The following is a 26,778-nucleotide window of genomic DNA, read 5'->3' on the forward strand; positions in this document are numbered from 1 at the left end:
ATCACCGTAGCCTGGGAATGTCTCTTGAACTAGCTTGCTTATGTCTGCTGCATATACTTCCAGACTCTCTCCGGGAACACGTAGGCGGGCAGAGATGTTTGCTGTGAAACAGTCTAGAAAACGTTTTTGTCCGAAAGCCTCCTGCAATTTATATTTCACCTGATCGTAGTCCATCTGAACGGCAGAAGAAAAGCAGCCTTTGTCAGTCGCGTGGGTAATGTCCTCACCAGTTCATAGTCAAAGCTACTGCCCGTGCCTCCAACCAGCGCATTCACTGCTACTTCATATTGTCTGGCCCAGCAGGGGAAACTTTGTTTTTCCTCACCGGAAAATGGCTGCGGGAGTTCAATCTTGACATTGCTGCCGAACGATCTTTCTCCACGTTTCTCTCTGTATCTATAGTCCAGCGGTTCCTCGCCTTTATTCCACATAGCATCAGCAAGATTAAATAAGTCTTCGTGCTTTCTGACAAGACGACGCTCCGCCGTTGCTAGCTGCGGCTAACTGAGATGAAGCTAACGGACTCTCCGAACTTTACGGTAATTAGACGTCTTTCTTTTGCGGGACCTTGGTCCCACCGCTGCCACCAATGTAACCGATGGTTTATAAATGTCGCCTATACAGTATAAAACTACAAAATAAGAGCTCAAGGCATGTACTGTACTAACAGCGTATAACAGGAACTTAACATCACAAAGAGGAAAGCCCATAAAAATAGGTTACAATAACAAGTGCGAACATGTTAGCATCGAAGAGGTTTCAACGCGGTAACACACAATCTCGATATCCTCAAAACTTTATGGAAAGGTAACTTTTTTCGTTTATTCTCTCTCATACAATACACTGTATGTAGTAAACAGTATGCAATAGTACTCCTAATACTCTTGTGTTCACGATTTTCTGTTTACTTTTAGTGTATGTAGCAAACAGTATGCAATAGTACTCCTAATACTCTTGTGTTCACGATTTGCTGTTTACTTTTAGTACTTGACTATTAGGCAGCACTGCAAGTGGTATTCTTCTGAAGGGAAAGTGGCAAATAACATGTTCTCTATCTGCTTTTGATGCCCAATTACATGTTGTGCAGACTGCCATCAGAGGTCCTGCATAAGATCCTGTCCTACTTGGATGCTGCAACACTTATCTGCATTGGTCACGTCAGTAAGAGCTTCTATCAGCTTGCCAATGATGAGTGGGTATAATTACACATCCACACACAGACCCCTAATATTGCAAATCTACTCTGAAAAGTATTTATGGATTCAAATGCAATCATGCTAGCCTCCCAAGTAAAAAGCCCGGTCAGAAGAACCTTTGCAGAGATAAGATTCAGATTTAAATTTATTGGTCCTTGTGGGGAAATTCATTTTCACTGACCGTACATTTAAACAATACACATTACACATCACGGACAAAAATAGCAAAAAGACATCATTCATGACAGTGACAGCACCAACACATTTACAGGCTTGTCAGACAGGTCGGCCTGCTGTTTAAGGCATACTTGCCAACCCTCTCGGATTTTCCGGGAGACTCACGAAATTCAGCGCCTCTCCCGAAAACCTCCCGGGACAAATATTCTCCCGAAAATCTCCCGATTTTCAGCCGGCGCTGGAGGCCACGCCCCCTCCAGCTCCAGCTCCATGCGGAGCTGAGTGAGCACAGCCTTTTTTCACGTCCGCTTTCCCACGATATAAACAGCGTGCCTGCCCAATCATGTTATTCCATACGAGGCGTCCGGCATACCGCCGATGAGCATGGTGCAGATGGAGAAGATCTTCTCGGCGTCCGTGATGGCTGGTCAGGCTGCTGAGGGTGAAGTAGAGGGCGGCGATGTACGAGCTGCGCACCGACGGACGGCCGACCGCGTTGTTGACGTAGGGCAGTGGTCCCCAACCACGCGGACCGATTGGTACCGGGCCGCACAAGAAATTTAAAAAAATATATATATATATATTTTTTTTAATTTTTTATTAAACCAACATAAAAAACACAATATATACATTATATATCAATATAGATCAATACAGTCTGCAGGGATACAGTCCGTAAGCACACAGGATTGTATTTCTCTATGAAAAAAATAAAATACCCCCAGCCCCCACCCCGGTCCGTGGGACACATTTTCAAGCGGTGACCGGTCCGCAGCTACAAAAATGTTGGGGACCACTGACGTAGGGCATCTCCAGGCGTTTGCCCAGCTCATGGATCCATCCTTGGGGAAGAGACGGGAGGACAACAGGGTGACAAGAACTAAATCATCCAGACTAGAGATAAATTGTATTACTATGTTTATCTTACCTAAAAATAAATATATTTATTAATAAAAAATAAAAAAAACTAAATACATTTTTACTATATTTTGCTAAAAACATCAAAATTAATTGTATTTTTATTTGTATTTTTTCTGACTCCTTATTACATCCAGCCATATAATTATACATTAAAATAAACAATTTGAAATAATTAATTTTAAATGATCATAATAATTCATTTAAAATGACCATATTTAAATATTAAAATAATTGCTTGTTTATCAACAACTTTAGCATTTTATTCATTACATTTTGAAGCTCTCAGAAGCCAAGTTATGTTATATTCCTTAATATTTATTTATGCAAGTTTGAGGTATCAATTATCTAAACACAGTTTTGTTTGCATATATATATATATATATATATATATATATATATATATATATATATATATATATATATATATATATATATATATATATATATATATATATATAAAATGAATTCTTGAATTTCAGTGAATTATAGCTATGAATATACTCCCGCCCCCCAATCTCCAGAATTCGGAGGTCTCAAGTTTGGCAAGTATGCATTTAACCTGACTCTCGCCAGAACCTTGTAGTTCGCTGAGCTCCACACACGAATCTGGGAGTTCTCAATAGAAGATGTATTTCAGTAGGCGGAGCCTTGTAAAAAAAATAATTGTAGGTGATTGGATAAGCCACTTTTTCATTATCTTGAATGACGTGCTACTTCAACCACTCACATCAAAATCAACCCGTGACGCTGTTGAGAGCGACGCTGGGAAATCCAAACCCGGTCGAAGAAAGAGCCAAAAACATCCTTGCCACCAATAAATGCCTTCAAAACCATTCTCTGTCCATCTTTTAAATAATTAATATTCGCTAGATTCGACAAAACAGTTGCAGTAGCAGAATCGATGTCAACACACGACTCCTCGCTGCGTGCCGCCATTGTTGTTTGAATCGAAAAGTCGCTTCGGCGCTACATCACATCTATGAAATTCCGCCCAGCGATCCTGATTGGTTCATTATTGTTTGCTATCTGGAAGGACTTTGCAATGCCTTCGAGCCCAGACCCTTGTGTAGAGCTCAGCGAACTACAAGGGTCTGGCGAGAGTCAGGTTACCTGTCATTGCTACTACTGTATAAATTCCCAATACACTGAAGCCAGCTTTTTTCTTGGCATCAGTTTAGAAACTGGAGGCTAAAACTAAACAAATAGAATAAAGACAGTACCTGTAAATGTTGCTTGTATAAGCCACACTTGACAAAAACACAGCGAAGATCAACAGTAGGTTGTGTATTCTGCTGCTTTCCACTATATGCAAAATATACTATAAGCTGGTCAATGTCTGATTGAAAGAAAAGTGCCTTGTGTTTTATTTTTTATTTATAATTGATTGTATTTATTGCATTTTTATTCCTGTTTCTCTTAATACTTGCTAGGACCTGAGGCCAAATGTCGTACCATATATGTCCAGATGTGTACGAGTATGACAAATACAGCTCCTTGAATCTTTGATTTTTAGAAATAAGTAATAGTACAAATAAAAATATTGTGTTCCAATGTATTTGCTCTTTGATTAAAAACAATGCAGGGCTCTGTGGAGGAATATATACAGGAGGCTGTTGAACAAGAAGTCTATCGACATGGTCAGGAAGATGCATGAGACGAACAGGCTGGAGTCTCAGGCTCGGCCTGTGGACAGCTGGAAGTTGCATTACATCAAGACTCGGGATGCGTGGGCCAGGAAGAAGTGGAGACCACACCTTGGAGTCATCAGCCATCACACGGGGTTGCCGAGTCACACAGATCAGATACTCCGGTAAAATCAAAAGTACATGCTTAATTGTGTACAGTTTTTTCAATTGCAAATTCCTTCATAGTATAGAGCAGAGGTGTCTAAAGTGCGGTCGGGGGCCATTTGCGGCCTGCAGCTATTTTTTTAACGGCCCGCGGCACATGCTAAAAATACTATTACAAAAAAACCCATAACAATTAGAATAAATGCAAAGGTGAAATTTAACGATGAAACGTTACAATGTTGACTCAAAGCTACAATACAGGCTGTTGTTTTCTTTAAAACTGTATTGCTCAAAAATATTAATGAATCAAAATCAAAAATAAATTATCACCTGACCTATTGAAGGCTGAAAGTACTTTACATCAAATATTCCACCTTTTTTATTTTTTCCTTAGGGAAAATATTGCGTATTTTGTGTGTTTGCCATGACAAAGTTTTCCTTCACAAAAACTGCATAAAACTACACTTTTTTTTTCTTAAAAGCTCATAATTGATAGCTTGAAGTTGATCCAGGACATTTAAGCTTAAAAAATAAAAATAAAATAATGTCTGACAAATTTTTAACACTTTTATGAGTGGAACCCTTTTGAATCCCTGAACATGTTAGTGTTTTTTTAACTGTCAATGTTAAAAAATTAATATAGAATCAAATTAAAATTGTTTTATTTATTGACCTATTTAAAATTCCAATTACTTCACATCAAATGTTCCACTTAAAAAAAAAAGGAACATATTGCATATTTTCTTTTTTGCCATAAAAACAGGGATAGGTTGTACAGGCGGCTGGAAGGAAGGACAGCATTGGGTACCAGCTCGATGGCGCAGTCGTATGGTCTGTGCGGAGGAAGGGAGAGTGCACGTTCTTTATCAAACATGGCAGCAAGGTCATGGTAAACAGCGGGAATCTTGGCAAGGTCCGGAGGGGGTGACACTAGTGCCACTGGACAGGTGTACTGCAGACCTGACACTGTGAGCGCGACAGGCCGTACTCCAGGCCAAGACCTTCCCAGAGGGCAAGGAGATATAGGGGTTGTGTTAGCGGAGCCAAGAACGGCCGAGGACTAGTGGGGCGATTGGGGCGTCTAGGACCCAGAGGCTGATGGTTTCAGTATGGTTGCCTGAAAGGGTTAGGGATAAGGGTTCTGTATGGTGAATAATTGGGCTGAGAGGGTGTCCATCCAGGGCTTGGGCCAGAAAAGAGATGCCCAGAGACAGAAAATTGATTCCCGCCTGACGAGCAAACTCCCGGTCCATCAAGCTCTCGTCAGCTCTCGAATACAGATAGGCCCCCACTGTCAGATTCTTTGAGCTCTAGGATAGGGTCGCAGGGAAAAGAATACCGCGGTCCTTGTTGGTGTGGGGAACGGAGGTGTGGCTCATTAGGATTCCCCTAGCTAGTGAGCCTTGTCTTTTTGGTCGCGTCAGACAGGTCTTGATTGTGTGGCCCGCCAGGCCACAATAAAGGCACAGGCGCTGCCGAAACCTCCTTTCCCGCTCTTCCGCAGCTAGACGTGCCCTGCCGAGCTGCATGGGTTCCTCCAGTCTAGTCGAGGCCGTGGAAGAGACTGGTTCGAAGACTGCCGTTCTGGAGCTCCTTTCAAGGGCTGCCTGTCCTCGCTCTGCAGCTCGCTCGATGAGTCTCTGGTCCATTTGAAGCGCCGGCACAATGAGGTCCTGGTAAGACGTGGGTCGACCTCGTAACAAGCCGTCCTTAATCTCCTCGCTGAGTCCCTGTCTGTAGGTCCTCAGGAGAGCCTTGTTGCCCTATTCGCTGTCTGCAGCTAGGGTGCGAAACTCAAGGGTGTAGTCAGCTATGGAATGAGAGCCGGCGGCGTCCCCTCCGTCCACCAGGTGGTCGAAGACGGCCCGGAACTCAAAGCGGAAGCCAGAATAGTCAGTGCCCAGCCCATTGTTCCGGTCGACTACGGCCGTGGCCCACCTGAGAGCTCTTCCGACTAGGAGGGGGAAAAAAAGGCAATCTTGGGGGGCCGCGTCAGGTGCGTAACGAGAAGGCTGGTGTCGAAAAGTCATTTCGTACTGGACTAGAACTCCTCGACATAGATCAAAGTCACCTTCGAATGGTCAGGGACTGGCGATCTTTGGTTCCCGGGCATAGGAGGGGTTCCAGGGCGCGGGGGAGGCAGGAATGCTCGGGGTTATGGTGTCCACTATAGCTAGCAGGTTAGCAAACACAGCCTCAAGTGTTCTTTCCAGAGAAGAAAAACGCTTTTGGTGCTGCTGGAGTACAGTGTGCATTGCTGCAACGTCGGGGCTCGTGGGGGCTTGGGAAGAGAGCTTGGGTCTCGCTCTGTCACTGCAGTCTAGTTCTGACAAGGCCAGAATGTACTGAAACGGTATAGTGAGGAAGGAGACGGCACTGAGACAGGGACGTCGTTCCGCTTGCAGCGTGTTTATTTGTACAAATGTGTGACGTGTGTAACTAAGCCAAATATGTGGTTTGGGACCATGTGAAGTGATTATCTGTTGAGTGTTAGCGGGAAGTGTTGGAGGTGTGTGATGTGGCAGATGCGGAAGTCCAGAAAGGAAAAGGAGATCCGGGGACAGGTCAAAGGGCTGGAGCGAGGCGTCGTTGTCTGGGGGCAGGCGAAAGGTCGAGACCCGGGAAGGCAGCAGGGAGTCCAAAGGGGATCTGGGGAGACAAGACACACCTCTCGAAACTAAGAAATGACGCAAGGCTGCAGGATGACGACACAGGACATGACACGGTGAGCACAGAGGAGGGGAGACACAGAGAGCAAGGAAGCACAGATGAGGAAAGCTGGAGACGTGTGAGGCTTACTGTACAGGTAACTACGTTCTGGCACTGGAACGCAGGACACGCTGGCTTAAGAAGGCAGGGAGATCTCATCAGCGCCAGGTGTGTTGATTGTAGATTGCATGCGCGGCTGCACGCAATCTACAATCAACACAGCAGGAGAGGAACGCCTGTGGGTGTGTCCAGCTCAGAGGAGCGCACAGCTGACTCTGCAGCGGCAGGAGCTAGAGCCGTAACACTGTCGGCAGATTCATCTCCTGCTCAGAGAGAAATCTTGTATTTGTAAACATGATACAGTCACCTACTTTTTTGCTCTTTGACCACTTCGTAAAGCACTCTGGTCAACTTTGTTACTTTCACAATTGGTTTTATATATGCAGTTGATTTCAGCACTAAGAGGGGTTATTAGGTTATATTTATCTTATTTATTAAATGTTTAATTCATTACTATGTATACATTGTCTTTATAGAGCAAATAAAATCACTTCAAAGCAATTACTCATATTTATTAGTTATGATAAAGTTTATAGAGGATTTATTATAATATTGTTTAAGTTTTTAAATAAAATGTAACAAGGCAGTCAACCTTCGCTCACTTGATGAGGATGTTCTGTAGTTGGATGTCCTCTCAGAAACTTGTCTGTGAAGGAATTCCAGAGGTCTTTGTCTTTCTTGTTGAATTACAGCCGTGGTCAAAAGTTTACAAACACTTGTGAAGGACATAATGTCATGGCTGTCTTGAGTTTTCAATAATTTCTGCAACACTTATTTGTGATAAAGTGAAAGAGTGATAGAGTGATTGGAGCACATACTTGTTTGTCACAAAAAACATTCATGAAGTTTGGTTCTTTTTTTAAGTTATTATGGGTCTACTGAAAATGTGACCAAATCTGCTGGGTCAAAAACATGCATACAGAAACATACATTATAAATTTTGGTGATGTAGACAAGTTACAATCAAATCAAATTATCTTCATGCCATGGTCTCTTAATTTCATGTGAGTGATTATGATTGACGACACCTGTTGACTTCTCTAAACCTATTTAAATAGGGATTATGTGATGCAGTCATTAGACTCGGTTACAAACGCGACAATGGGAAAGTCAAAGGAACTCAGCACAGATCTGAAAAAACAAATAATTTCAAAGCAGCTTAAGGCCCCAAGAGCAACTGTGCAGACAATTGTTCGTGAGTATAAAGTGCAAGGCATGATAGAAAATTGGTCAGGATGATCAAAAGTCAACCGAGAACCACCAAAAAGCAGGTCTGCAATGAATTAGAAGCTGCTGGAACACAGGTGTCAGTGTCCACAGTCAAGCGTGTTTTGCATCGCCATGGACTGAGAGGCTACCATGCAAGAAGGAACCCCTTGCTCCAGAAGCGACACCTTAAGACTCGTCTAGAGTTTGCTGCTGATCACATGGACAACAGGAGACCTTCTGGAAGAAAGTTCTGGGTCAGATGAAACAAAAATTGAGCTGTTAGGCCACAATACCCAGCAGTATGTTTGGAGGAGAAAAGGAGAGGCTTTAAACACCCAGGAACACCAATTCCTACCGTCAAGCATTGTGGTGGTAGTATTATGCGCTGGGCCTGTTTTGCTGTCAATGGAACTGGTGCTTTACAGAGAGTAAATGAGACAATGAAAAAGGAGGATTATCTCCAAATTCTTCAGGACAACCTAAAATCATCAGCCCGGCGGTTGGGTCTTCGGCGCAGTTGGGTGTTCCAACAGGACAATGACCCCAGACTAGGGATGTCCGATAATGGCTTTTTGCCGATATCCGATATGCCGATATTGTCCAACTCTTTAATTACCGATACCAACCGATACCGATATCAACCGATATATACAGTCGTGGAATTAACACATTATTATGCCTAATTTGGACAACCAGGTATGGTGAAGATAAGGTACTTTTTAAAAAAATGAATCAAATAAAATAAGATAAATAAATTAAAAACATTTTCTTGAATAAAAAAGAAAGTAAAACAATATAAAAACAGTTACATAGAAACTAGTAATTAATGAAAATTTGTAAAATTAACTGTTAAAGGTTAGTATTATTAGTGGACCAGCAGCACGCATAATCATGTGTGCTTACGGACTGTATCCCTTGCAGACTGTATTGATATATATTGATATATAATGTAGGAACCAGAATATTAATAACAGAAAGAAACAACCCTTTTGTGTGCATGAGTGTGAGTGAGTGTACATGGGGGAGGGAGGTTTTTTGGGTTGGTGCACTAATTGTAAGTGTATCTTGAGTTTTTTATGTGGATTTAATAAAAAAAAACAAAACGATACCGATAATTTCCGACATTACATTTTAACGCATTTATCGGCCGATAATATCGGCAGACCGATATTATCGGACATCTCTACCCCAGACACACGTCAAAAGTGGTAAAGGAATGGCTAAATAAGGCTAGAATTAGGGTTTTAGAATGGCCTTCCCAAAGTCCTGAGAATATGTGGACAATGCAGCAGAAACAAGTCTGTAGAGGGGGGCGTGGCCTGCGGACCTGCAGCGAAGCGGGGTGTGCCAGGACCGGCTGCAAAATCAGTGACAGGTGTGTAGATGTCCCACCTGGGCCTGCTTGTCTAATCACCTGTCGCTCTGTTAAAAGACAGCAGCCGGGGAGGAGAGGGTGGTTGGAGTTGGAGCACGAGCGAGAGCAAGACAGACAAACAAGAACCAATTGCTGAAAAGCAGAACAATTTATTGAAAAATAAACAGTGTTGTAAACCTGGACGAGACTGTCATGTCAGTACTTGGTGGTCCGAAGAACCCGGAGGAGAGAAACCTCCACAAAGACCATGTCAGAAAACAAACACATTTAGCTGAATTGCACCAATTTTGTCAAGAGGACTGGTCTAAAATTCAACCAGAAGCTTGCCAGAAGCTTGTGGATGGGCTACCAAAAGCGCCTTATTGCAATGAAACTTGCCAAGGGACATGTAACCAAATATTAACATTGCTGTATGTATACTTTTGACCCAGCAGATTTGGTCACATTTTCAGTAGACCTATAATAAATTCATAAAATAACAAAACTCCATGAATGTTTTTTGTGACCAACAAGTATGTGCTCCAATCACTCTATTACACAAAAAATAGGAGTCGTAGAAATTATTGGAAACTCAAGACAGCCATGACATTATGTTCTTTACAAGTGTATGTAAACTTCTATTTTGAGTGCACAGTAGAACTTCAGAGATATAACCTTGCTAACAAGTGAGAGCCACAGGCCAGTTAAAGCTGCTGGCAACCAAACAAAACGTTTTTTTATAATACACATCACATTTAATGACAGTATTATTAAAGGTGAATGAGGAGGTCTCACAATGCCTGCTCAGGGGGGATTCCAGCAAACCAAGATGGTAGGTGGAACTTAACCGCCTGCTTTGTACTTTTTTATCACCTTTGATTAGAGACTGTTCGACGCTCAAGTTTGACTTCTGTGGCCGTCACTTTGGTACAGAAGGGAAAGTAGAAATAATTGTGTTCCTTGCAGAGGCTGTGTGAATTGCTGAAATACATTACTTACCGTCCGACCTCTCATCTACAACACACACTTCCCCACTAACACACTTCCCTGTGGGGGTTTGTCTGTTCGAGACATTTACCTTGCTAATAATCATTTCACAAGACATCACACACACAGACAGTGGCGGGCCAAATCCCCCAGGTCATCTTGGTTCTCTTGGGCTGCTCCAGTTTTTGCTTTTGTTTCTCCTTTTAATTCATACTGGAGTAAAACACATTCAAAAAAATTTCCGGATGTCATTCTGACTATAAAATTACATCTGTTTCCAAATATATATATATATGTGAATGTTGTCTGTCTATCTGTGTTGGCCCTGCGATGAGGTGGCGACTTGTCCAGGGTGTACCCAGCCTTCCGCCCGATGCAGCTGAGATAGGCTCCAGCGACCCCAAAAAGGGACAAGCGGTAGAAGATGGATGGATGGATATATATATATATATATATATATATATATATATATATATATATATATATATATATATATATATATATATATATATATATATATGTATATATATGTGTTTGTTTTTTTTTTAGTTAATTTAAATGATGCACGCACGTAATAACCTGTGATTAATCATGAATTATCAAAGTGAGATTTATATGATAGGAAAATTAATCATTCACCAGAACTAGTTTTATAACAAACATCAGTATGGACTGTTTTCATGTTATTGTGTGAACTGGAGAAATTATGTTTTCAATAGTCAGATATTGAAAAAATAAAAAATCAGATTAATCACACTTGTGATTTAATCACGATTAAACACAATAAAGTACTTCTCTGCATCATTTCGATTAAAGACCCCAATATTTTGAAATTGTTATTGTTAGAATGCCATACAGGAACACTGTTAATGTGTCCCACATTAATTTATGTCATTTATATGCTCAAAACCTGCTAACAGCTTTATCTAAAATCCTGTTTGGGTTTATTTTGAAGTTAAATTTGCCATTAACAGTTAGGTTAAGGAACGGTCAAAATACATTATGTGAATAATCTTTGTTTAGACAAGATTATGCAGACATTTTTGTGATTAATCGCATGAGTTAATGCGTTTAATTTGACAACCCTGATTTTTAACAAATATTCATTATTTTACTGGTCTCAGACTTTTGGGATTACATTTTTGTGAGAGTTTACGGTAATGTAATATTCAAGATTCAAGATTGTTTATTGTCATATGTGTGACGACCTGGTCGCATGGTGATGCGGGTGTTGTTCTCCCAGGAATGCAGACGGGCTTCGGACACAGCTTGCAGGTAAGAATGATTTATTTAAGAAATAAATAATATTTGAACAAACAAAACCGTGCTCATAGCACTTAAGGTAGAAACAAAAGACTAGCGTGGGAGCTAGCAAGCCAAAATAGCCTAGTGTGAAAACTAGTCGCTAAAAAGCAGGAAACAAAAGTCGTCAACTGTTGTGTGGAACAAACTAGGAAGCCAGACCGAGTGAGGCCAGGGCAAAGACTAAATAGCCCTCTGATTAGTGCCCGGACAACAGGTGAGCGTCTCGAACACTAACCAGAGGCAGCTGAGCACAATCTGCCGTCATGGCAACAGAAACAAACAAACACAAGGTGCTGAAAACACATGTGACTTGAAAACGTAAACAAACTATGATCCGGGCAGCGGATCCTAACAGTACCCCCCCCTAAAAGGACAGATTCCAGATGTCCCTTGAAAACAAAAACAACTGGAACCCAAAAAAAACAAGCAATAGTTCACGAGTCAAGGGCGGGCGGGGGGAGGACTTGGTGGTGGGTCGCCAGGCCACGTGTCCCCGAATCCACCGGGGACGAGTCAAGTGGCGGCAGCGAATGGAACGCCGCTGCCGCAGGCGAGGCGGGCGACCACGGAAAGGCCATGTTTGTGGCCGCCGAGAAGGTGGGCATGAGTGGCGCCAGAAGTTCAGCAGCTGGAGAGTTCTACGACAACATCTTGGGTGTCGCTGCTGTTTGCGCCACTGGCGTCCATTACCTGACCTCTGAGAGAGCTGCTTGTGCAGCCGGACCACTCGAGGTTGCTGAGACGTCGCCGTGGAAGCGGTAGGCGTCGACGTCGCCGTGGCAGCCAGAGGAGTCGACGCCGCCGTGGCAGCCGGAGGAGTTGACGTTGCCGTGGCAGCCGGAGGAGTCGACGTCGCTGTCATGGCAGCCGGAAGAGTCGACGTCGCTGTCGTGGCAGCCGGAGGAGTCGACGTCGTGGCAGCCGGGGGAGTCGACGTCGTGGAAGCCGGAGTCGCTGACGTCGTGGTAGCCGGAGTCACTGACGTCGTGGCAGCAGGAGTCGCTGTCGTGGCAGCAGGAGTCGCTGTCGTGGCAGCCGGAGTCGCTGTCGTGGCAGCAGGAGTCGCTGTCGTGGCAGCCGGTGCTGGTGCGAGAACCAGTCGTGGTACAGGTGCTGGTGCGAGAACCAGCCGTGGTGCAGGTACTGGTGTGAGAACCAGTCGTGGTGCAGGTACTGGTGCGAGAACCAGTCGTGGTGCAGGTACTGGTGTGGGAACCAGTCGTGGTGCAGGTACTGGTGCGAGAACCAGCCGAGGTGCAGGTACTGGTGTGGGAACCAGCCGAGGTGCAGGTACTGGTGTGGGAACCAGCCGAGGTGCAGGTACTGGAACCTTTGGTGGAGCTGGTGCTAGCCTTAGCCTTGGCGCTAGCTTAGGTGCAGGTGGCCTAGCTGGCGGTTGCGGCTTAGCAGGCCGAAAAACCGGTGGTGGCGGCCGGGTAGGTGGTTGCAGTTTAGCAAGCAGACGGACTGGTGGCGGTGGCCGAGCAGGAGGTTGCGGCTTAGCCCGCCGAAGGACTGGTGGCGGTGGCCGAGCAGGAGGTTGTGGCTTGGCTGAGCGTAGTTGTGCCACCCCACTAGCACAGCTCCCAGTACTAGCCCCCCCCTCAAGAAGCGGATACCAGACGCGCTCCTTGCGGTTTGGAACCGTCTTCAAGGGTGGGTGGAGGGAGGTCAGGAGGAGGGGAGAATCCTCTCCTCTAAATTGTCCAAAATGTCTATTCTTACTCCCCACTTGAGACTGGGTGGGAGCACAGGGAGAAAAAATATGTGCAGTGGGCGGAGCAATAGTCACTGGGGGTGGAGCTAGAAAGTCAGGTGACTGGGACTGACTAGATTTAGTCCTTAAAAAAAATGTCCTGATAATGCTTAATTGCAGAATTAAAGTCACTTGTAAATGGCTGGCAGAAAGAATTGACAGAATGTCTAAAAATGTCTTTGTCTATGACGTCATCCAAAATGGACGGGACAACGTCATCAAGCGGCGTGTCATCAGGGGGTGCCGACGGAATGGGAATACATAGCTGCAGTCCCAGTGATTGACAGGCCAGTCATAACGATCTTCGGTAAGGTAGTTGATGGGATTAACAGACCTTTGAAGAGGGGAATCTTGGGCTGAATGTAGCTTGCTGTGTACCGGTGGAGGAGTTTGAGGGAGTGGCACGTCTTGGCAGCAAAGTGAAGACCCTTTGGGCGGCTTCCGTCTTCGCTGACGCGTCCGGTACTGCGGAGGTGTGGCAATGTCCTCGGGCCAAACGGAGTGGATTGGGACCAACTTTCCGTTAGGACCCCATAACAGGTCCTCGCGCTCCGAGGGGGAATAGCGAAGAGTCTCCGCCTCCATCGCTCGCAACACCATCCACGTACCTTCGTCCAATTCCTCCATCATGCTCGCTGCGGGAGAACCTTTTCTTGCTGGCTTCCTACTGTGACGACCTGGTCGCATGGTGATGCGGGTGTTGTTGTCCCAGGAATGCAGACGGGCTTCGGACACAGCTTGCAGGTAAGAATGATTTATTTAAGAAATAAATAATATTTGAACAAACAAAACCGTGCTCATAGCACTTAAGGTAGAAACAAAAGACTAGCGTGGGAGCTAGCAAGCCAAAATAGCCTAGTGTGAAAACTAGTTGCTAAAAAGCAGGAAACAAAAGTCGTCAACTGTTGTGTGGAACAAACTAGGAAGCCAGACCGAGTGAGGCCAGGGCAAAGACTAAATAGCCCTCTGATTAGTGCCCGGACAACAGGTGAGCGTCTCGAACACTAACCAGAGGCAGCTGAGCACAATCTGCCGTCATGGCAACAGAAACAAACAAACACAAGGTGCTGAAAACACATGTGACTTGAAAACGTAAACAAACTATGATCCGGGCAGCGGATCCTAACAGTACCCCCCCCTAAAAGGACAGATTCCAGATGTCCCTTGAAAACAAAAACAACTGGAACCCAAAAAAAACAAGCAATAGTTCACGAGTCAAGGGCGGGCGGGGGGAGGACTTGGTGGTGGGTCGCCAGGCCACGTGTCCCCGAATCCACCGGGGACGAGTCAAGTGGCGGCAGCGAATGGAACGCCGCTGCCGCAGGCGAGGCGGGCGACCACGGAAAGGCCATGTTTGTGGCCGCCGAGAAGGTGGGCATGAGTGGCGCCAGAAGTTCAGCAGCTGGAGAGTTCTACGACAACATCTTGGGTGTCGCTGCTGTTTGCGCCACTGGCGTCCATTACCTGACCTCTGAGAGAGCTGCTTGTGCAGCCGGACCACTCGAGGTTGCTGAGACGTCGCCGTGGAAGCGGTAGGCGTCGACGTCGCCGTGGCAGCCAGAGGAGTCGACGCCGCCGTGGCAGCCGGAGGAGTTGACGTTGCCGTGGCAGCCGGAGGAGTCGACGTCGCTGTCATGGCAGCCGGAAGAGTCGACGTCGCTGTCGTGGCAGCCGGAGGAGTCGACGTCGTGGCAGCCGGGGGAGTCGACGTCGTGGAAGCCGGAGTCGCTGACGTCGTGGTAGCCGGAGTCACTGACGTCGTGGCAGCAGGAGTCGCTGTCGTGGCAGCAGGAGTCGCTGTCGTGGCAGCCGGAGTCGCTGTCGTGGCAGCAGGAGTCGCTGTCGTGGCAGCCGGTGCTGGTGCGAGAACCAGTCGTGGTACAGGTGCTGGTGCGAGAACCAGCCGTGGTGCAGGTACTGGTGTGAGAACCAGTCGTGGTGCAGGTACTGGTGCGAGAACCAGTCGTGGTGCAGGTACTGGTGTGGGAACCAGTCGTGGTGCAGGTACTGGTGCGAGAACCAGCCGAGGTGCAGGTACTGGTGTGGGAACCAGCCGAGGTGCAGGTACTGGTGTGGGAACCAGCCGAGGTGCAGGTACTGGAACCTTTGGTGGAGCTGGTGCTAGCCTTAGCCTTGGCGCTAGCTTAGGTGCAGGTGGCCTAGCTGGCGGTTGCGGCTTAGCAGGCCGAAAAACCGGTGGTGGCGGCCGGGTAGGTGGTTGCAGTTTAGCAAGCAGACGGACTGGTGGCGGTGGCCGAGCAGGAGGTTGCGGCTTAGCCCGCCGAAGGACTGGTGGCGGTGGCCGAGCAGGAGGTTGTGGCTTGGCTGAGCGTAGTTGTGCCACCCCACTAGCACAGCTCCCAGTACTAGCCCCCCCCCTCAAGAAGCGGATACCAGACGCGCTCCTTGCGGTTTGGAACCGTCTTCAAGGGTGGGTGGAGGGAGGTCAGGAGGAGGGGAGAATCCTCTCCTCTAAATTGTCCAAAATGTCTATTCTTACTCCCCACTTGAGACTGGGTGGGAGCACAGGGAGAAAAAATATGTGCAGTGGGCGGAGCAATAGTCACTGGGGGTGGAGCTAGAAAGTCAGGTGACTGGGACTGACTAGATTTAGTCCTTAAAAAAATGTCCTGATAATGCTTAATTGCAGAATTAAAGTCACTTGTAAATGGCTGGCAGAAAGAATTGACAGAATGTCTAAAAATGTCTTTGTCTATGACGTCATCCAAAATGGACGGGACAACGTCATCAAGCGGCGTGTCATCAGGGGGTGCCGACGGAATGGGAATACATAGCTGCAGTCCCAGTGATTGACAGGCCAGTCATAACGATCTTCGGTAAGGTAGTTGATGGGATTAACAGACCTTTGAAGAGGGGAATCTTGGGCTGAATGTAGCTTGCTGTGTACCGGTGGAGGAGTTTGAGGGAGTGGCACGTCTTGGCAGCAAAGTGAAGACCCTTTGGGCGGCTTCCGTCTTCGCTGACGCGTCCGGTACTGCGGAGGTGTGGCAATGTCCTCGGGCCAAACGGAGTGGATTGGGACCAACTTTCCGTTAGGACCCCATAACAGGTCCTCGCGCTCCGAGGGGGAATAGCGAAGAGTCTCCGCCTCCATCGCTCGCAACACCATCCACGTACCTTCGTCCAATTCCTCCATCATGCTCGCTGCGGGAGAACCTTTTCTTGCTGGCTTCCTACTGTGACGACCTGGTCGCATGGTGATGCGGGTGTTGTTCTCCCAGGAATGCAGACGGGCTTCGGACACAGCTTGCAGGTAAGAATGATTTATTTAAGAAATAAATAATATTTGAACAAACAAAACCGTGCTCGTAGCACTTAAGGTAGAAACAAAAGACTAGCGTGGGAGCTAGCAAGCCAAAATAGCCTAGTGTGAAAACTAGTCGCTAAAGAGCAGGAAACAAAAGTCGTCAACTGTTGTGTGGAACAAACTAGGAAGCCAGACCGAGTGAGGCCAGGGCAAAGACTAAATAGCCCTCTGATTAGTGCCCGGACAACAGGTGAGCGTCTCAAACACTAACCAGAGGCAGCGCTGAGCACAATCTGCCGTCATGGCAACAGAAACAAACAAACACAAGGTGCTGAAAACACATGTGACTTGAAAACGTAAACAAACTATGATCCGGGCAGCGGATCCTAACAATATGCACTGTTAAACAGACAGTTTACCGTACAATGAAAATCTTATGTTGCTAGTCCACCCTTCAACAAGTCACACGATACTTAGCTAAAAATAAAAAATGTTATATACAAGGCAGACTGAGTAACATAACATTATTGCACATTCTGATTCACAGTCAACAGTATACATATGGAGGTGACATTGGTGATAATACAACTTTTTATCTAAAACATTGTGCACTTTTCCTTTCCTGCAAACATAGACATGTCCATGCTTTGAAAATGAAAATATGCACTTTTTTTTTCCTCATTTAAGAAACATTACCTGGGAGCTGACAGCCACTGACAGATCAAGCCGTGAAACAACATATGATCTCAGCTTTCTCCGGTTCTTTGAGACCTCTGTGGTGTTGTGCTGGTATGGAAACTGGCCTGACTACCATCACATTTCTACCATTCAGCTCCACGGCGTCAGGAGAGTAGCCCTTACGTGTCCCGGACTAAAGGCGTAAGACAGTCAACATCCATCTTCAGCACATCTGTTCTTCCTGTGAAATGTATTGTATCAGACCAGGGTGGAGGTCCTTCATGGAGGTGATTGACATGGAGACTTTAACCAAAGGCATGCAAGACTATGGCCAGGACCGAGTCATTGAACTGAAGCTACTCAAGCCTCACATTGTCATGGGACTTTGGAAGGTAATTATGACACACCCCCGTGCTCCAAAATGTTTGTAGCTTTAAGCCAAAGAAGAAAAAAACCCAGCAGGAATCGCAGAAATAGTTAGAAAATGAGTGCATATAGAGTAACAACAAAAAATAACATATGGAAATCAGACTTTGCTTTTGAGTTGTGTGAGAGAATAAGGTTATTAAAGTTTAGTGAATGAAATAATTCCTAGCCTCTTTCTGCTCCGTCACTGATAAGAATATAATGCAAATACCACCACAATCTCATTGGCACTTGTGGCGCATAGTTAGTGCTTGTCTTGAAAGGCAGTGGTACTGATTTTGAATCCCGATCAAAGTTGAGTTAAGAAGGTTCATACATTTAAGTTTTAATTTTGTTAAAATTAAAATTTTGCACTATATAGATAACTATTGAAATATTTTTTTTACCATGAATTAGTTTTAGTACAAACATGCATCAAATGAAATTCAAATTTGATTAAAAGAGCATAAAAATAATTTTAACATAAATGGTAGATTGATTATACTTGTATAGCACTTGTCTACCTTCAAGTTACTCAAAGCGCTTTTGACACTATTTTCACATTCACCCATTCACACACTGATTGCGGGAGCTGCCATGCACGGCCCTAACCACGACCCATGAGGAACAATGGTGAAGTGACTTGCCCAAGGACACAATGGACGTGACTCGGATGCTGGGATCGAACCTGGAACCCTCAAGTTGCTGGCACGGCCGCTCTACCACCAGAGCAACGCCGTCTATACAATTACAAGTTAGATTTTTTTTTTGCATGGGGTGGTGGGCCAACAAATAACCCTTCCCTACCACAAAAAACACAAACATCAGGCTCTGAATTTTGCGTCTTTCCATTATTAATTTTTTTCCCCTCAATTTTTTTATCAAAAAATCAATCACAGCTCCTAGTTGTTCCGCGTTGGACTACAGCCCATGTATTATTAGTCAGAAATGTGTATTTTTACGGTAAGCACATTTTACATTTCCTAAAATTAAGCATTTTCAGTGATAACAATAGCTAAATGAACCTAAATTAACAAATCTAAGTTACTGTACTGTATTTTACATCAGATCCAGATCATTATCAAGCAAGTATTTTCATACTTTAGTGGTGGTGCTTAGGAACTGTGTGTTTCTATACTGTACAACATAGCTATTCAATCAATTGGCGGCCCCGGGTCTAAATCCGGCCTAGTTCTGCAGGGGTGGCACCTACTGTATGTAACAGTCAGTTTACCCCAGGAGCAGCTGTAGTTACTATAGTAGTTAACCACAGTTACCACCACCAAGTATGGAGTGCATCTTCTTGAAAGACAATTGCTGACATTAAACAATATTGCAAAGCATTCAGTTATTACAGTTTGTCAGAAAACTTGCAACAGGTGGCGCAAAATACAAATACGGCATGTCAAATTTCCTCTTTAATAAAGGAAAATTGTAACATTCATAAACTTTTATTTACATTTTAACAGATTAGGTCCTCTTTTGAATCAACTCGTTACATGGCTAGCAACAGAATAATTGTACATATTACATATTACATAGTGTGCCTTTAAGACTATTTGCACAACAAATATATTACCTGGACTGAGTAGAACTAGAATCACAGTGGAATAACAAAAAATTACTCGCGTTTAATTAAGGACCACAGATGTCTGAAACCTGTCTGCACATCATGGTCATCATCAATCAAAAAAGAATGCCCGCCACCCGGATATGTGCACGCCGATTAAGATTGCACACCACCTGAATATGCGTGCCGAATCCGCCGTATATGTTTGCACGCCAATATGTGCGCGCCGGATAAGATTGCCCGCCACTACAATATGAAGTATAAACAATAAAACATCGAATATTAGGAGTATGTGAACCATTTCAACTTTATTTACTTCTCTGACGACCTCATTAAAGTTTTGTAATTCATCAGAAATATCTAGCCATCCATGCATTTTCTACCGATGTCCGTCAAGCAACTAAAATGCGTCAAACATGTCGAAGTTTGGAATGTGTTTTGCAATTTCCTTTGTGGATCAATAAAGTTTGTCTAAGTCTAATATTACCCATCAGGCCTAGGGAATGGGTTAAATGGGTGTATATTTGAATTGTGTATGGTATTAATAGACAGTTTTTATAATGTCCACATAAATTAGTGGGCACGTTGTGTGTTTTTGTATCACATATTCTGTGTTGTTTTTTTAATAATTGGACCATGAATTGGAAAGGTTGTCCATATTTGAACCTATGTAATGAGTCTGTGCAAGTAATACTACTGTAATGCACATGGTCAATAATAATTGCTGTGGACATCACTCACCGGGCGGCATACAAACTTTCAATATCTCTTAATTTATGTTTTAAAAATACACTTGGGACAATCCGCGGGCTGTAGTTTGGGAACTCCTGAATTCAGCAGTTATTTGGCATACTACTAGATTGAGCCCGAGTGGTACTCATACCACAGTTTGAAAATATTGCTTTAAATCATTCCGCCTCTGTGTAAGGTGGCACCTGTAGTGATCTCTCAGATTCAAGGAGGGGGGGGTGCCACCGCTGGCCACACCCTAGACACACCACTGACAACCTAGTCACCAGCCAACGGCAGGGCACGTTTAGACAAACAACCACTCACACACACATTCATACTGTACCAACTGACAATTTAGAGTCCTAAATAAACCTTACATGCATATTTTTGTAGTGTGGGAGGAAGCCAGAGCATCTAGAAAAAACTCACATATGCACAGGGAGAACACGCAAACCCCAAACGCAGATTCAAACCCAGATCTCCTAATTGTGCTGCCCACATGCTAACTACGAGGCCAGACTCTATCAGCCTTGGTTTATTGAACAGTCAAGGGTTGGGTTTTCTGGAAAATAATTTACAAGTATTCATTAAAACAGGTAGCAGGTGAATACATTTATTACAGCGTGGGTCTCACTCCCACAAAAGCGTTGTCGATTGCGTACGTAAACAGCATGAGCAGGCATCTCCACAAGAGCGAGCCCCATGAAGAACGATTCACTCTCTTTACAGCAAAAAGAGCACATATGTCCAATTGGTCAATGACTCCCAAATTGTTCACAAAGGTAGTGGCCAGTCCAAGGAAAACTAAGTTACAAAGAAGGAGACGCTTGAGTTGTTCCATCCATCGATGAGAGGATTTTTCCTCAGAAAGATATGTAGTTAATTAAAGTTATTCGAAGTTTAAAAAAAATATCTGAGGCTAGTTCTTCCGTTTTAAAAATGTAAGCGTTGTACTATTCTTTATCTGTTGAAGACAGCTTGAACTTAAGGTTACACAATTGGAGCCATTATTCCTTCAGCCATGTATCAGTGATTAGACGTACCAAAACATGCATCAATTTCTCCAAATCAACACATAGCAGCCTGAAGGCCGCGCTATAGCTGCATATGTGTGTGTGCTTGATAAAAAGAAGTTAAAGACAAATGCATGAATTAAATTGTATATTTGCTCTAATATTGTCACCATGCTATAATAGTCTGACCGCCGTGTGGATCACTCTTCCTAAAAAAATACACACAAAATTCAAAGGTCTACTTTAGCGGTTATCCGGAATAAGAATATAGTGAAGGGAGAAGTCTGGCCCTCCAGTCCTTAGCTTTCTGGAAATGCAGCCTTCAAAACAATTTTAGTTAAATATTCCTGCTGTATGTATGTCTGATTTATGCGTATATGTATTACGGTGGGGTTAGTGCGTGTGCTTCACAATAAAAAGGTCCTGGGTTCGATCCCCAGGCTCTGGGTCTTTCTGTGTGGAGTTTGCATGTTCTCCCCCTGACTGCGTGGGTTCCCTCCGGGTACTCCAGCTTCCGCCCACCTCAAAGACATGCACCAGGGATAGGTTAATTGGCAACACTAAAATGGCCGTAGTGTGTGAATGTGAGTGGGAATGTTGTCTGTCTATCTGTGTTGGCCCTGCAGTGAGTTGGCAACTTGTCTTGCAGTTGAGATAGGCTCCAGCACCTCCCGTGACCCCAAGAGAGACAAGCGGTAGAAAATGGATGGATGGATGGATGTAACACACAGGTTCATGAAATAATTTAATTATTCAGTGGTTCTCAAACTGTGGTGAAGTGAAGTGAAATATATGTATTAAGCACTTTTCTCTAGTGACTCAAAGCGCTTTACATAGTGAAACCCATTATCTAAGTTACATTTAAACCAGTGGGTGACACTGGGAGCAGGTGGGTAAAGTGTCTTGCCCAAGGACACAACGGCAATGACGAGGATGGCAGAATCGGGGATCGAACCTGAAACCCTCAAGTTGCTGCTCTACCAAGCAGGCCACGCCGTACGTGTACCACTAGTGGTACGCGGGCTCCAGCTAGTGTTAGCCAAAGAATAACTTGATCAAAGTACAGAGTATTATTTTCCTATATTCAAACACAGTGTTACTGTTCAAATTGTGTGTAATTGTGTATATATATATATATTTTTTCTCTCAAAATATTTAATATACCTCTGCCTTGTTTTAATAAATACTAGGGCGTACTATGCTACTGTATTTTAATGTTGGTCATTATGGTGCTACATGGAGAGCCAAGTGTTTTCTGAGGTGTACTTGGTGAAAAAAGTTTGGAAATAATTAAATTATGAAATAATTATTTAAATTGTGAAATATTATTTAAAATCATCAGATGAATGAATGAAATAAGTTTAAATGAAATAAGTTTATTTCGGTCATATAATCAACAATTTTGTGTGATCAGTTTTAACAGTACAGATTATACATATTTAAAAATCATACACAAAAAGATAATGAAATCAGATGTTGATTAAATCATGACATAATTAATTAGAGATTGTAATAATTAAAATATTAAACATTTAAATGTACTAATAAAGTTTATGTATTTCATTGAAATTAAAATTAATAGTACCGTATTTTTCGGACTATAAGTCACAGTTTTTTTCATAGTTTGGCCAGGGGTGCGACTTATACTCAGGAGGGACTTATGTGTGAAATTATTAACACATTACCGTAAAATATAAAATAATATTATTTAGCTCATTCACGTAAGACTCTTAGTAAATGTATAGCATGTTCTATATGTTATAGTTATTTAACATACCAGGCATGTTCTCAGTTGGTTATTTATGCGTCATATAACGTACACTTATTCAGCCTGTTGTTCACTATTCTTTATTTATTTTAAATTGCCTTTCAAATGTCTATTCTTGGTGTTGGGTTTTATCATATAAATTTCCCCAAAAAATGCGACTTATACTCCAGTGCGACTTATATATGTTTTTTTCCTTCTTTATTATGCATTTTCGGCAGGTGCGACTTATACTCCGAAAAATACGGTAATTATTTAAAGATTTATTATTTCATTTAATTGTGTACCATTTGACCCTCTATAACAAACAACCCAAAACAGGTAACAATATAACCCATGTCATGGATCTTGGAGCACGGACTGTGCAGAAAAGAACCCAGATGTGCTTCTTTAAGGGGGTCTTTTCTGTTATTCCTCTCAAAGAAAATGACTGCATGCGGCTTTGTTCACAGGGCCAGCATCGCATCGCCTTTGTCATAATCACCCTCCACTTCCATAGGCTGCTGGAAAGAAGCACCCAAGGCTCCTCTGTTTGGTAGGATGTACCTCGTCTTCACATGTTTAGACAGCATAAAGTGTGTCACCATCAGATTAAACTGACAGCTTTCATTCCCGAGGTGACCTATCTTTGAAGCACCGGTTGGTGACGTGTCAGAAGCACTTCCACTATGGTAGTCGTTGTTATATTGTCAACATTCTGGCAACACTTTTCCCCACCACTGTCTTCAGCTACAGCTATTGTGTTTGGATAGGGTTTTGAGAGATTTAAGTATGCAAATTAAAAATATAGGTCATAATGTTGTGTTGGTACAAATAATTCCCATTTGAAAATGACATGTAATTTAATGGCTTGTTAAAGAGGAGGGCGGGCACTTTTTATTTTTATGTTTATCATAATGACATATTCCTCACTCATCCTTGCAGCATGCCTCATAAGTAAACAAAGTGTGCACATAGCCCCCTCTACCGGTTACATTTGAGATCACATATTTTTTCTCTCAAAAGGCCCTACGTGGACCCAGTGGTCCAAGCCCCATTTGATGACATTGACCCCGATTATGGTCTCCATGGTTACCATCTCCACATAGTTCTCCACAGCAGTGAATGCGAGATCATGTCTGAATGCTTCCCTCAGCTATTTTGCTGTAGAGGTAACATATTTTGATACCAACTGTTGACACATTTTTTTAAATGTATAATTTCTTAGCATGTTATCTATGTATTATATGTGATTACCATACAAAGTGAAACTGTGTTACGGCGTCGGTTAATGTATCCCATGCAAAACTTTTCCCTTCAGATCAGATCTGCAATGGCCTTGTCCGACTTGCTGCCATTGATGGTACTTCCTGTAGGCAGCACACACCTCTGTCAGGCGACGTCACTCTGCCCTGGAGGTGTGAGGCCCTACAGGGCCAAATAAAGGTAACGCTATACTATTTATAAAACATACAATACGCTTTATAGTCAGGAATTTATTGTAAACATGGTAATAATGAATTAAGTTAGTTCAAAGAGGCTTGATGTACTGTAAATCCACTTAGATTTAAAGTGTAGTGTTCAATGACGGTGTTTTGGTTATATAACATTGCAATCTTTAAGTTGTACATTTAAAACTTTAAAAAAATACTTTGTCATTATTGGAGGCACAATGACCATAATGAACATAAATACTAAAATATGAAGCCGATATTCTTTGACCCTTTGGAGAGCTACTACATGTTGGAGCAGGGCCGCCACTGGCTAATTTATGGTCCGAAACAAAGGCCCCCTCATTACAAAATTGTTTTGTGTGTGAAAAAAATCAAAGTTTAATTTAATTTGATGCATGTTTTGTCTTTAAACAAATTAATGGGAAAGAAAGTGTTCAATAATATTTTTTTTAGTACAAAATAACAAATTTGATACAACTAAAACAATATTTTGCAAACATTCTTGACATAACGCCCATTGAGTATTGAACCCAGTACAAGCGCCTTACAAAACCAACACTAATGCTACACGCCGCAGGGGCCATTGAGAATGTCTAGAGCAGGGGTCTCCAACTTTGTTTTTTTCTGAGAGCTATTTTTACAAAATAAAAAGGTTTAAGAACTACATGTTTTTTGTAACATTTATTTTCATAGCATATTTTAACCCAAACAAAATAAATACACTTGTTTTGCCTGACCATTAACAAAATGTTGGTATCCACAACTCACATTTATATTTCAGTATGCATTTATTTCCAGTGAGCCACATAGACAAAACAGATAATTGCATATGACTGACAACATTCTAACTGCAATTTATTTAGGAAGCAGATCTTCCCTCACACAGTAAGTTCATTGTCTTTATGCTTGATGCTTATCATGTCTGAAATAAACAGTTATAAAAAATCCAGTTGATTCAAATATTCGTTGACCTTTTGGTGGACTAATCAAAATCACCTTGCGAGCTTATGGTAGCTCACAAGCTACTGGTTGGAGACCCTTATCTAGAGAAATATGACATGATATTCTTACCAGTGACATAAGAGGAATGCGTTTTGCAGTAAAATCTTATATGAAGCTCCTTCTCATATTAATTGACACTTTACATACGCTTCTTCACGCAAAACAGGGCACCTAATGGATTATGTGCCCTACGCACAGTGCCTGGTTTGCGTATAGGAAGGTGGCGACTCTGTGTTGGAGACCTGTAGTCTAGAGCCATACTATAGGTCAATGCATGTGCCAAAGCAAGGCTGACATGCTGCAGTGGAAAACATTTTTTTGCCCCAGATATTTTACTTTTACTTTCCTTCTAAATCAGTTAGGCACAAGCACTGCCCATGCCCTCTGTTGTAGTTGTCTAGTTTACACAGTGCTCTATTTGGCCTCATTTCTGCTTGTAGCTCATATGTCTCCTTTTCACCAGGACCGCTGTTTTATGACTCTTACTCTTCTTGATGAGTTCAACAAACCTTTTTGGTGCGTCAGCTCTTCAGTGTCCATGAAGTGCAAGGAGAGGCCGTGTTCACTTTTCTACGCCGCTGAACAGTTTCTCATCCACTATCAGGACTCAGATGGTGAAGTCATGATGAACATAGTGCAGGTGGAGCAACAAAAGCAATTCTTTCTTGTCAACTTAGCAGTTTATGTGTCAACTGGCAAAGTCAATAAGTATTTCGGGAAAGACTACTGAGAATACCTAACGTTTTGTCAAGTTTAACATTATGACATTATCTTGACATTTGTTTAATAATTTAAAGTGAAATTGAGTTTAATGATGCACATGTTCTGGCACAAACATATAATTGGTGTTACATAATTCTAACAGTTCTATAGATGGAAACAATTATGTATCACCAAGGGGGAAAAGAGGCATCACCCTATGTGTGATCAATTGCTTTTGTCACCACACTTTGAGGAAGAGAGCACACAGTAGTCAGTAGTGTTTAACCCTCTGGTGACATGCAATTTTAATTATCTTCAAAGTCAAACAGGATGTAAAAGTCCTTAAGTTTTAGAATTGTAAAACATTTTGGATTCATATTTTATTTTACATGTCTCAAGAAATGTCTTATTTTTTTTCAATGTTGACCCTTTTGAAGGCTTTTTGATAAGAGAATTTCACAGGTTTAAATTAGTAAAATAACGTATGTTTAGTGTTTTTGTGTATAGCTGAAGTTGATTGCGAGATATAAGCAAAAAAGTTAGAAAAACAAACTTTGTGTTTCGTGCTTCGTGTGCTGTTTTGGTTCCACGCTTCCTTGTAAGTAATAAATAGATTTGTTTACTTGACATTCTCTGCATCCTTGGGGTCACGCATCAAGCAACGCTCACCACCACGCGACAGAAATGATCCAGCCAGTGAGTGACCCCGCGGAGATTTCCATGGCCGAGAGGCTTGACAGGATTTT

General features: G+C 43.1%; 1 protein-coding gene across 4 annotated transcripts in view; it reads left to right on the forward strand.

The window, feature by feature from the left end:
* fbxo15 (F-box protein 15) overlaps positions 1–26,659 on the forward strand; it is a 26,867-nt gene extending 208 nt beyond the window's left edge. The window contains exons 1-9 of one of the 4 annotated variants that reach the window (XM_062021088.1): positions 1–807; positions 1,088–1,192; positions 3,877–4,104; positions 17,420–17,611; positions 17,673–17,802; positions 23,348–23,430; positions 23,901–24,046; positions 24,196–24,320; positions 25,794–26,659. The exon at positions 1–807 is cut by the window's left edge and continues 208 nt beyond it. In XM_062021088.1, coding sequence (XP_061877072.1) covers positions 740–807; positions 1,088–1,192; positions 3,877–4,104; positions 17,420–17,611; positions 17,673–17,802; positions 23,348–23,430; positions 23,901–24,046; positions 24,196–24,320; positions 25,794–26,060 — 1,344 coding nt within the window. In that variant the 5' untranslated portion in view covers positions 1–739 and the 3' untranslated portion in view covers positions 26,061–26,659. The remainder of the gene's footprint in view (positions 808–1,087; positions 1,193–3,876; positions 4,105–17,419; positions 17,612–17,672; positions 17,803–23,347; positions 23,431–23,900; positions 24,047–24,195; positions 24,321–25,793) is intronic. The other 3 variants (XM_062021089.1, XM_062021091.1, XM_062021090.1) reach the window with 3 other exon arrangements.
* Positions 26,660–26,778: the final 119 nt, after the last annotated feature.

Source organism: Entelurus aequoreus, linkage group LG15 (genome assembly GCF_033978785.1).
Source record: "Entelurus aequoreus isolate RoL-2023_Sb linkage group LG15, RoL_Eaeq_v1.1, whole genome shotgun sequence".
In the NCBI taxonomy this organism is placed as follows: domain Eukaryota; kingdom Metazoa; phylum Chordata; class Actinopteri; order Syngnathiformes; family Syngnathidae; genus Entelurus; species Entelurus aequoreus.